This window comes from Giraffa tippelskirchi, chromosome 3 (assembly GCF_054371585.1).
Source record: "Giraffa tippelskirchi isolate mGirTip1 chromosome 3, T2T-mGirTip1v1.2.pri, whole genome shotgun sequence".
Lineage (NCBI taxonomy): Eukaryota > Metazoa > Chordata > Mammalia > Artiodactyla > Giraffidae > Giraffa > Giraffa tippelskirchi.
The window spans coordinates 131,568,220-131,580,618 of NC_137277.1; the positions used below are offsets into that span (position 1 = coordinate 131,568,220).

The following is a 12,399-nucleotide window of genomic DNA, read 5'->3' on the forward strand; positions in this document are numbered from 1 at the left end:
TTTTAATCTTGAGTCCTAGTTATTAGGAAATACAAAAAATTGTTGAACTGCTTGCTTCATTGTAGTATGCTGGAATCTTATAAAATATATTCTCTTAGTATAATATTTCCAATTTCTGTAGCTAAGTATGAATGATCAGTGAAAAGGTAATTGAATAAATAATATTTATTACTATTAATATTTTCCCTATTCAAAAAAATCATACCAGGGTGTTCATTATACATTTCTTCCTCCAAGTAATATCAGTAAGGTATTGGAGTACATCTCCAATGGAAATGGAGATGGAAATGAAAATAACAATGGACAGCTATCAGATTATTCCCCCTTTTTTATGAGCATTCTTGCCTTGAGAAGTCCATGAACACTATGAAAAGGCAAAAAGGTATGACACTGAAAGATGAACTCACCAGGTCGGTAGGTGCCCAATATGCTACTAGAGAAGAGCCGAGAAATAGCCCCAGAAGGAATGAAGAGGCTGAGCCAAAGTGATGAAAACACCCAGTTGTGGATGTATCTGGTGGTGAAGGTAAAGTCAGATGCTATAAAGAATAATACTACATAGAAACCTGGAATGTTAGGTCTATGAATCAAGGTAAATTGAAGGTGGTCAAACTAGAGATGGCAAGAGTGAACATCGACATCTTAGGAATCAGTGAACTAAAATGGACCGGAATGGATGAATTAAATTCAGATGACCATTATATCTACTACCGTGGGGAAGAATCGCTTAGAAGAAATGGAGTCACCCTCGTAGTCAACAAAAGAGTGCAAAATGCAGTACATGGGTGCAATCTCAAAAGCAACAGAATGATCTCTGTTCATTTCCAGGGCAAACCATTCATTTTGGCAAACCATCACAGTAATCCCAGTCTGTGTCCCAACCACTAATGCTGAGGAAGCTGATCTGGAATGGTTCTATGAAGACCTACAAGACCTTCTAGAACTAACACCAAAAATAAAGATGTCTTTTCATCATAGGGGATTGGACTGCAAAAGTGGGAAGTCAAGAGATACCTTGAGTAACAGGCAAGTTTGGCCTTGGAGCACAAAATGAAGCAGGGCAAAGGCTAACAGAGTTTTGCCAAGAGAATGCACTGGTCATAGCAAACACCCTCTTCCAACAGCACAAGAGATGGCTCTACATGTGGACATCACCAGATGGTCAATACCAGAATCAGATTGATTATATTCTTTGCAGCCAAAGATGGAGAAGCTCTATAGTGAGCAAAAACAAGACCAGGAGCTAACTGTGGCATAGATCATGAACACCTTATTGCAAGTTTCAGACTTAAATTGAAGAAAGTAGGGAAACGACTGGACAATTCAAGTATGACCTAAATCAAATCCCTTATGATTATACAGTGGAAATGACAAATAGATTCAAGGGATTAGATGTTACAGAGTTCCTGAAGAACTATGGACCAGGGTTTGTCACATTGTACAGGAGGTGGTGATCAAAACCATCCCCAATAAGAAGAAACGCAAAAAGGCAAAGTGGTTGTCTAAGGAGGCCTTACAAATAGCTGAGAAAAGAAGAGACGTGAAAGGCAAAGGAGAAAAGGAAAGATATACTCATTTGAATGCAGAGTTCCAAAGAATATTGAGGAGAGATAAGAAAGTCTTCCTAAGTGCACAATGCCTAGAAATAGAGGAAAACAATAGAATGGGAAAGAATAGAGACCTCTTTAAGAAAATTATAGATACCAAGGGAACATTTCATGCAAAGATGGGCACAGTAAAGGACAGATACGATATGGACCTAATAGAAGCAGAAGATAAGAGATGACAAGAATACACAGAAGAACTATACAAAAAAGATCTTAATGATCCAGATAACCATGATGGTGTGATCACTCACCTAGAGCCAGAGATCTTAGAATGTGAACTCAAGTGGGCCTTAGGAAGCATCACTATGAACAGAGCTAATGGTGGTGATGGAATTCCAGCTGCACTATTTCAAATCCTAAAAGATAATGCTGTTAAAGTGCTGCAGTCAATATGCCAGCAAATATGGAAAACTCAGCAGTGGCCACAGGACTGGAAAAGTTCAGTTTTCATCCCAATTCCAAAGAAGGGCAATGCCAAAGAAGGTTCAAACTGCCACAAAATTGCACTCATTTCACATGATAGCAAGGTGTTACTCAAAATTCTCCAAGCAAGCTTCAACAGTACGTGAACTGTGAACTTCCGGATGTTTAAGTTGGATTTAGAAAAGGCAGAGGAACCAGAAATCTAATTTCCAACATCTGTTGGATCATATAAAAAGCAACAGAATTCCCAAAGAACATCTACTTCTGCTTCATTGACTATCCTAAAACCTTTGACTATATGGATCACAACAACCTGTGGAAAGTTCTTCAAGAGATGGGAATACCAGACCACCTTACCTGCCTCCTGAGAAACCTGTATGCAGGTCAAGAAGCAACAGTTAAGACCGAACATGGAACAACGGACTGGTTCAAAATTGGAAAAGGAGTACATTAAGGCTATGTATTGTTTCCCTGCTTATTTAACTTATATGCAGAGTACATCATGTGAAATGCTGGGCTAAATGAAGCACAAGCTGAAATCAAGATTGCCAGGAGAAATATCAATAACCTCAGATATGCAGATGACACAGATGACACCACCCTTATGGCAGAAAGCGATGAGGAACTATAGAGCCTCTTGATGAAGGTGAGAGAGGAGAGTGAAAAAGCTGGCTTAAAACTCAACATTCAAAAAAGTAAGTTCATGGCATCCGGTCCCATCACTTCACTTCATGGCAGATAGATGGGGAAACAGTGGAAGCAGTGGCAGACTTTTCTTGGGCTAGAAAATCACTGCAGATGGTGACTGCAGCCACAAAATTAAAAGATGCTTACTCCTTGGAAGAAAAGCTATGACAAACCTAAACAGCATATTAAAAAGCTGAGACATTACTTAGCCTACAAAGGTCCGCATAGTCCAAGTTACGCTTTTTCCAGTAGTTGTGTATGGATATGAGAGTTGGACCATAAGGAATACTGAGGGCCAGAGACTTGATGTTTTTGAACTGTGGTGTTGGGGAAGACTCTTGAGAGTCTCTTGGCCTGCAAGGAGATCCAACCAGTCCATCCTAAAGGAAATCAGTCCTGAATATTCATTGGAAGGACTGATGCTGAAGCTGAAGCTCCAGTACTTTGGTCACCTGATGCGAAGAGCCAGCTCATTGGAAAAATCCCTGATGCTGAGAAAGATTGAAGGCAGGTGGAGAAGGGGACGACAGATGACCAGATGGTTGGATGGCATCATTGAATCAATGGACATGAGTTTGAGCAAGATCCTGGATTTAGTGAAGGACAGGGAAACCTGTCGTGCTCCACTCCATGGGGTCACAAAGAGTTGGACACGACTGAGTGACTGAACATGAAATGAGTGGAGAAGACCAGTTTCACAATCTCCTCATTATTTAGAAGGGAAAGATTGTAGGCAGGACACTATAACATCAGACAGATTGCTGCTGTTATTTAGTCAGTAAGTCATGTTCAAGTCTTTTGTGACCCCATGGACTGTAGCCTGACAGGGTCCTCTGTCCAAGGGATTTCCCAGACAAGGATACTGGAGTGGGTGTCATTACAGCTTTTAAATTGTTAGTTTTCCTTACCTGCTCTCTGAGTCCCTCCATTTGGCTTCCAGATTAAAGCCAGAAGTGCAAACTGATGAATAAACGCCAGCTCAGTAACCCAACTGGAAGATGTATGTGGAGGCAGAATCTTCTTGTCTTGTCAGGCTGCCATTGCCTACACCAGCCAGCTTGGGGCTAAGGGGCTGTAGGAAGAAAGGAGTTGCTGGAGAAGAGCCAACATCACAGGCATCCACAGTGAAGCCTTCGGAGATGAGACCACATCTCCCCTAACCCCACTCACACACCACCCCTAATACACTCCCTCAGTGAGAGTGACTAGAAGAGTCCAGTGAGATGGGACCTTGCTGACCAGAAAGAAAAGGAGCTAGAAGTTATGCTAATGTATACTGCAGGAATCTGGCACTGAATAAAGCTGAAGTTACAAGAAAATACAGTTTCAAAACCTTATGGGCTAGAGATACTATCAGAATGAATTTTTGGTTTGGGCATGGTCGTAAGTAACAAAGCAAGCCAAGAAGCTGTTTTTTTTTTTCCATTTTCCTGAATAGACATGAAAGATGAGCTTGTGTATGGTCAGTGGTCACATCAGGTAATATGTGTATCCCGTTGTTCTCCACCTACAGATTATCCATGGCAGTTTTATATGTTACAGTGGCTTTTCTTTGCAGTCCTGAGTACCTCAGAACTATGCTGAGACACAAATCTGTTTCTAAGGTTTGAGCTAAATATAATTGGGAAAATTAATTTGCTGCCATAAATACATATGTACATGGATGGATAGATGGACAAATAGATAAACAGTACCCCAAAACTTAATAAAATATTATTTTAATTCCCCTTCTTGCAGATTACTAGTACCATTAAGTTCTTTTGTTAACAATAATAGTCAAAGGTATTCTATATTCGATGCCTTCAATCATCTGTTGACATTAGTTACCAGATTGAACTGAGGTCTCTCTGGGAATTCATCTTTCTTAAGTACCTTTACTTTGAAAGTTCATCCAATGTAAATGACAGTAACCAGATTTCACAGTGTTGGAATCTGACTATGAGTGTATGATCCCAAACAGCTGTGATTGGGTGATTTGCAGGTCCTTGCAATGAATCAGTTTAACATAAGACTATTCCTTTTAGGTGTAGATGTTGTTTCATTTTTCAGTTGATGAAAATGAGACCATGAAATACTGTCTTAACTGGCGAAATTGAGATTTGAACTAAAATGTATACATTCAATACCTTACTTTCTCCGTTATACCAATGGAGAAATTGGTTCCCAAAGAAGAATTAAATCTTGATTTGATTTTGTGTTTTATGGTCTCCAGTTTTTAATCTGCATTTACTTTGAGATTTTATTTTCTTGATGTCCATAATTTCACTTGTGATTATCAGGATTAGCCCAACTTTGTTCATAAAAAAATAATTTTTTTTTAACCTTTTTTGCTCACCTAACAGTTCTTTAATTTTGTTTTAAACATTTCTCTGGAATCTTAATCTATTTTTGTCTGTTTACTTGATTATCATCCTAAAAATACAAATATAGAAATTTAGTTATAAGAGTGATAATCCGTGTGACTGATACTTAAATGGATACAGCTGTTTCTATAAAGTGGTTTCTTTCCTTTTCCTTAAATTTTTGAGTTTTATTGAATTTATACATTACTTTGGGGGCATAATGTAGTTTCTTTTGCTTCTAAAATTAAAATGACATGAATGTTTACATATATTTTAAGGATTATTTCTAAGTCAGTTGCATATTCTTTCATTTATATGTAGAAAAATGAGAGTCGTCCACTCACTCAGATCCAGTATATAGCCTGGCCCGACCATGGAGTCCCTGACGATTCAAGCGACTTTCTGGATTTTGTTTGCCATGTACGAAATAAGAGGGCTGGCAAGGAAGAACCTATAGTTGTTCATTGCAGGTATTTTATTTTCTGTCTTTTATGATTGAGTAACTGACTAGATTCCTTCTGAGCCACCAGGGAATCCCAGAAGGCAGTGGCAACCCACTGCAGTATTCCTGTCTGGGAATCCCCACAGAGAGAGGAGCCTGGTGGGCTCTGACTCCTGTGAAGTCACAAAGAGTTGGACACTACCGGGTGACTGACTAAGTAGGTCATTTTTTTTTTTTTAAGTAGGTCATTTTTTAAAGGGATTACGTATTATATTTTGCCCTTAAGTTGTGATTGTCACTCTGGTAATTAGAACTCAAAGCTGTGTTCTGAAGGTGGAAAGCAAAGAGTATGACTTAACATACAATTGGCAGAAACTTTATCACAAAAAGTAAAAATAATACTAGTTCTTAGAAGTTTATCTTTTTCATAGTCAAACATCTCTGAAATTGGGTTATGTCTTAAAATTAATGGTATTATAGATTTGATCAAATAACAATATTGTAAGAATTAGATTGCATCTAAGGTTTGGATTTCCCCCTCCAGCAAGGTACTCCATCCTGGCCCCTCCTAAGATCTTTGATTGGCATTTCACCTCCTTGGAGTCAGTTCAGTTCAGTTCAGTTCAGTTCAGTTCAGTTGCCCAGTCATGTCCGACTCTTTACAACCCCATGTGCTGCAGCACACCAGGCTTCCCTGTCCATCACCAGCTCCCAGAACTTACCCAAACTCATGTCCATCGAGTCGGTGATGACTCCACCCAGTACTACCTCAGGATGTCCCACTTCCAGGAGCTCCAAGTGAGCAGTAGTGGACACCCTGCTTCCTTTCAGATTCAGGTGCCCATCTGCCCTCAAGGGACTGAAATCAGTGATTTCAGCCTCACTACCACAGACCCAGAGATTAGGAGCCAGGAATTATTTTCTCCTTCTCCTTGTTACTTCTGTTATTAAGTGATTTGATTCAGAGGATGTATTAAGGTATCTCTTTATCCTTATGCTTTCCAGCACTTTTTAAGAGCAGACTTTCACACCCATCAAAACAGATTGTAGACCAGTTATTTGAGAGGCAGATGACAAGAATGGTGGGCACATTTGGCTGTTGTAGTTCTCAATAGCTACAGGATGCTTCACAAAGTTGTTCTTAACTATCTCAGTGGTAAAGTTTAATGAAAATAAAATTTGGCTTTAAAAGCTAATTTTTTGAGTGTTTTAGTTGTCTTTTTTGCTTTTGTTAATGATTTATTATTGTAATTCTCTTATTTTGCATTTTACAGCTGTTATGTCACTAATCTTCTATATCTTGTTCAGATTTTAAAAACTGAAATGTAATGCTTTTAAAATTGTATATTTGCGACTAACAGTGGGAGAGGGGTGGTTACAAACCATTTAATCTGTATTAAGTGAAATTTATTTTGTTGTTTTCAAAATAGTTTCCAGTTGCCTTGCCACTTTTGTTAATATAAAATTTTAAAATCAAGTCGTTCTTCTACTGTAATATGATTCAGTTCTATAAGTTTCTGCACAAAAGGCATAAGAAGTTTAACAGAACAGTATCAGTAAGACTTTGCCCCATTTTTTTCCTTTTTAGTGCTGGGATTGGAAGAACTGGGGTTCTTATTACTATGGAAACAGCCATGTGTCTCATTGAATGCAATCAGCCAGTTTATCCACTAGATATTGTGAGAACAATGAGAGATCAGCGAGCCATGATGATCCAAACTTCTGTAAGTACTACATACCTCATGTGTAAGTGTATATTCTCAACGTCATGGTTTTTTGTTATCAGTGTATGTTCCAAACTGTACTTTTCTCTTTTTAATTCTCTTCCAGGAGGTAATAACCCTAGCATAGGGATTGACAGATACTGTCCATGAGCCAAACCTGGCCCGTCGCTTGTATTTATAAATAAAGTTTTATTGGAAACAGCCACAGCTATGTATTTAGGTATTATCTATGGCTGCTTTCACATTATAGTAACAGAGCTGAAAAGTTGCAGCAGGCCACCATGTGATTGCAAAACCAAAAATGTTTGCTATCTGGTTTTTTACAGAAAATGTTTGCCGACACTACCCTCGCTTGCTAGTTCTTGACTGCTTCAACAGGTGCAGAGAAGCAACTTACCCTGTGTTACTTAGTCAAATGGAATGCTGAGAACGATAGTGTCCCTAGACTGGAAAATCTTGATAGACCTGCTTTCTCTGAAACAGCTGTGGGGAAATTGCCTCTCTTTTTTCCATAAGAACTTAAATTACAACAGCAAAAATCATAGAAATTAAGCTACTAACTTACTGTATTCTATAATGACTCTGAATTATGTTCCAAGAATCAAAAGAAGAATCATGGAATTTTAAAGTTAATATTAAGATTATTTTTTATATTAAGCCATTGTGGAATGTTTGCCTTGTTGGTGGCGTTAAGGTTACTCAAGTGAACCTATGTGGTCTAATAAATGCCTGCTATATTATTAGCATTTAATTATAGAAAATTTCAAACATACACAAAAACAGACAATGTGATGTACTGAACACTGTGTTGCGTACTCAGCCCTGGCATTGGCCATCACGTTTCCTTTATACGGCTACCTACTCTCATATTTGAAGCAAACCCTGGACACCATATCATTTTGTCTGTACGTATTTCAGTATGTTTCTCATAAAGATAAGGAATGTTTTTCCTTCTAAACAAAACCGTAATACCATTATCACACCAAATTACAATTAACAGTAATTCTCTAATATTAGCAATAGCCAGTATTCAGATTTCCAGTTTCATATTAATCATGTCTTAACTTTTAGAAGTAGTACTGTTTACAATAGCCAGGGGACTTCCCTGGTGGCTCAGAGGTTAAAGCGTCTGCCTCCAATGCGGGAGACCTGGGTTCGATCCCTGGGTCGGGAAGATCCCCTGGAGAAGGAAATGGCAAACCACTCCAGTATTCTTGCCTGGAGAATCCCATGGACGGAGGAGCCTGGTAGGCTACAGTCCACGGGGTCGCAAAGAGTCGGACACAACTGAGCGACTTCCCTTAACTTTTAGAATAGCTTTATATAATTCACGTACGATAAAATTCACCTTTATAACAAATATGCAGTTCACTGGTTTTTAGTCTATCATGGTGTTTGGCAACCATCATTGCTATCTAGTTTTAGCACATTTTCATCACTCCAAAAAAGGTCTCCTGTACCCATTTTTCCTAGTATCTTCCCCAGTCTTCCCCAGCCTAGTCCTAGGCAACTATTAATCTACTTTCTATCTCTATAGGTTTGCCTATTCTGGACCATTCATGTGAATGGAGTCATATAATTTGATCATTTGTAACTGGCTTCTTTTAATTAGCATAATATTAAAAGGATATACATTCTGTAGTATAATCAGTACTTCATTCCTTTTTTACTGAGTAGATACAGATTCTTCTGGATTGTTTCCACTTTTTGACTATTGTGAATAATGATACCATAAGCGTTTGTATATATGTTTTTGTGTGGAAATGTTTTCATTTCTCTTGGGTATATACTCAGGAGTGAAATTGCTGGGTCATGTGAGGAACTGTTCAAAGCAGATGTACCATTTTGCAGTCCACTGGCAGTATGTGAGCATTCCATTTTCTCCACATCATTGTCATCGCTTGTCATTATCTTTTTTTTATTTCGGCCATCCTGCTAAATATAAAATGGTATCTTATTGTGGTTTTGATTTGCATTTCTGTAATAAGTAATGATTCATGTGGTCATTTATCTGTGTATCTTCGTTCAAGAACTATCCAAGTCTTTTGCCTATCCTGCAATTTGGTTGTTGTTGTATCACTGAATTGTTAAGAGTTCTTTATATTCTCTAAATAAAGTCTCTTATAGATCTGTGATTTGCAAGTGTTTTATACTATTCTTTCACTTTCTTGATTAATTTGAAGCCAAATTTTTTAAATTTTGATTGTCTAGTTTTGCTTATCTTCTTTTTAATCACATATACTTTTGGTGTCATAGCTAAGAAATCACAGCCTAATTTAAAGTCACAAAGATTTATTCCTCCCTTTTCTTCCAAGAGTTTTATTGTTTAGGTCTCACATTTTGGTGTCTGATACATTTTGAGTTAATATTTACATATGGTTTGAGGTAGCATTCTAACTTGATTATTCTCTGTATGGACCTCCAGTGTCTCAGCCCCATTTGTTGAAAAAACTATTCTTTCCTCATGAATTGTTTCTGGGTCCCTTGTCAAAAATCAGTTGACCACAAATACACGTGTTTATTTCTGGAGTTTCAGTTGTAGTCCATTGGTTTTTATGTCTGTTCTTATGTTAATACCACACTGTCTTGAATACTAAAAATTTATAATAAACTTTGAAGTCAGGAAATCTGTATCTTGCAACTTTGTTTTTTTCAAGACTGTTTTAGCTATTCTAGGTCCCTTACATTTCCATATGAGCATTAGAATCAGTTTGTCCTCTCTTCAAAAAAGCAAGATAGGGATTGCATTAAATGTATAGATCATTTTGCAGAGTGTTGCTATTTAATAATAATCTATGTTCAAAAGCATGAACACAAAACGTCTTTCCATTTATTTACATTTTCATTGATTTTCTTCAGCAGTGTTTTGTAGTTTTCAGTGTGCAAATTTTGTACTTCTTTTTGTTAAATGTATTCGTAAGTTTTTTAGTCTTTTTGGTCATATTGTAAGTGGGCTTGTCTTCTTAATTTCGTTTTAGGACTATGCATTGCTTAAATATAGAAATAAACTGGTTTTGTATATAGACCATGTAGCCTGTGGCCTTGCTGAAATCATTTATTAACTCAATTTTTTGTATGTGTGAAAGTAGATTCCTTAGGATTCTCTCTATATAAAATTGTGTCATTTGCAAATATAGTTTAGTTCTTCCTTTCCAATATAGGAAAGGTTATAGGTTTTCTTTTTATCTCATTTCATATCTTCTCTTCATCTTGCCCAAGTGCCCCGGCAAGAACCTCCAGTATAGTGTCAAGTAGAAGCGATGAAACTAGACATCCTTGTCTTGTTCCTGGCCTTAGAAGACAGCTTTCTTTTTTCTACCACTAAGCATCATGCTAGCCATAGATTTTTCATTAATGCTTTTTTATCAAATTGAGAAGGTTCCCTCTCACTGGTTTATTGAGTGGTCTCATGATAAAAGGGCGTTCAGTTTTGTCAAATGCTTTTTCTGTATCTGTTGAGATGATCATGTGGTTTGTGTCTTACTCTATTAATATAGTGTATTAGATTGATTGATTTTTGAATGTTAAACTTACCTTGCATTCCTAAGATAAATCTTACTTAGACATGGTATATAATTCTCTTTATGTGTTGCTTGACTTGATTTGCTAGTATTTTCTTGAGGTTTTTTATATCCATTTCCATACATAATAGACTTATTTTTAATTGTAGTAAAATACAGAACCCAAAATTTACTATCTTGACCATTTTTAAATGTACAATTCAGTAGTGCTGAGTATATTCACACTGTTGTATAACCAATCACTAAAACTTCTTCATCTTGCAAAACTAAAACTCTATACCCATTAAACTACGACTCTCCATTTTCCTCTCTTCCAGTCCCTTGGCAGCCACAATTCTATTTTCTGTTTCTGTGAATATGACTGCTCTGGATATATCATATACATGGAATCATACATAAATGATTTTGCGATTGGCTTATTTCACTGAGCATAATATCCTCAAGGCTCATCCATGTTGTGTGGCAGAATTTCCTTTCTTTTTAAAGCTGAAAAATACTTCATAGTGTGTGTATGCCACATTTTGCTTATCCTTTCATCCGTTATTGGACATTTGGTTTATTTCCACCTTTTGTTGTTGTTCAGTTGTTAAGTCACGTCCAACTCTTGTAACCCCATGGACTGCAGCATGCCAGGCTCCCCTGTCCTTCACTATCTCCCAGAATTTGTTCAAACTCATGTCCATTGAGTTAGTGGTGCTACTTTTAGGTTTTGTTGACTAATGTTGCTGTGAGCATGAATGTATAAATATCTCTTTTAGACACTGCTTTCAATCTTTTAAGATACATACCTAGAAGTCAAATTGCTAGATCATATCATACATAATAAGTTTTTGTTTTTGTTCTTACAGTTTGTGTAAAGTCAGGATTCAAATGTGGTCCACATATTTTGATTGGTCTGTGTCTTGTAAACCTCTTTTAATCTGTATCTTCTTCCTACCTCTCTCTTTTTTTGGCTGCACTGTGTCTTTGTTGCTTTTGTGCAGGCTTTCTCTAGTTCTGGCGAGCTAGGGCTACTCTTTGTTGCAGCAAATGAGCTTCTCATTGCAGGACTTCTCTTGCTGCGGAGCACAGGCTTTAGGCACTCTGCCTTCAGTAGTTGCAGCACGTGGGCTCTGGAGTGCAGGCTCAGTAGTTGTGGCACACTGACTTAGTTGCTTCACATGTGAAATCTTCCCGGACCAGAGATCAAACACATGTTCCTTGCATTGGCAGGCAGATTCTTATCCACTGCACCACCAGAGAAGTCCCATCTCTCTTCTTTTACCTTGCAATTTATTTGATGGGCAATCCAGGATGTTTGTGCTACATGTTTTCCCATAGTCTAGGTTTTGCTGGTTGCATTCTAGACAGAACAAGGTGGTATTCTCTGTCTTATCTGATAAGTGGATCTATAGCCTATAGCACCTTCGGTGGTGGTATGTTCTTCCTTCGAGAGGCACATGATGTCTCTGCCTTCCTTTTGTGATGATAGCAGCCTTGGGTGATCAGTGTCTGCATCATTTATTCATTTGGCTTGCAAAATGATGATATTCTGTTATTCCTTTTTTATTAATTGGAATACTTCTTTAGAAGAGAAACTTCTCATCTGCTGTTTGGTTAACTGGTGATACAGTCTGCATAGGAAAGGCAAGATAAATACTTGATGCTTTCCCT

General features: G+C 37.6%; 1 protein-coding gene across 16 annotated transcripts in view; it reads left to right on the forward strand.

Moving 5' to 3' along the window:
- The window catches only part of PTPN4 (protein tyrosine phosphatase non-receptor type 4), a 272,678-nt gene that overhangs the window by 250,816 nt on the left and 9,463 nt on the right, over nt 1-12,399 (forward strand). For 14 of the 16 annotated variants that reach the window (XR_014078556.1, XM_081575953.1, XM_081575955.1 and 11 more), the window contains 2 exons: nt 5,381-5,529; nt 7,090-7,225. Coding sequence is in view for 15 of the 16 variants with exons in the window: in XM_081575953.1 (XP_081432079.1) it covers nt 5,381-5,529; nt 7,090-7,225 (285 nt within the window). In the remaining variant the exon portion in view is untranslated. Of the gene's footprint in view, nt 1-4,230; nt 4,322-5,380; nt 5,530-7,089; nt 7,226-12,399 lie in introns of those variants that run through there. The other 2 variants (XM_081575967.1, XM_081575968.1) reach the window with 1 other exon arrangement.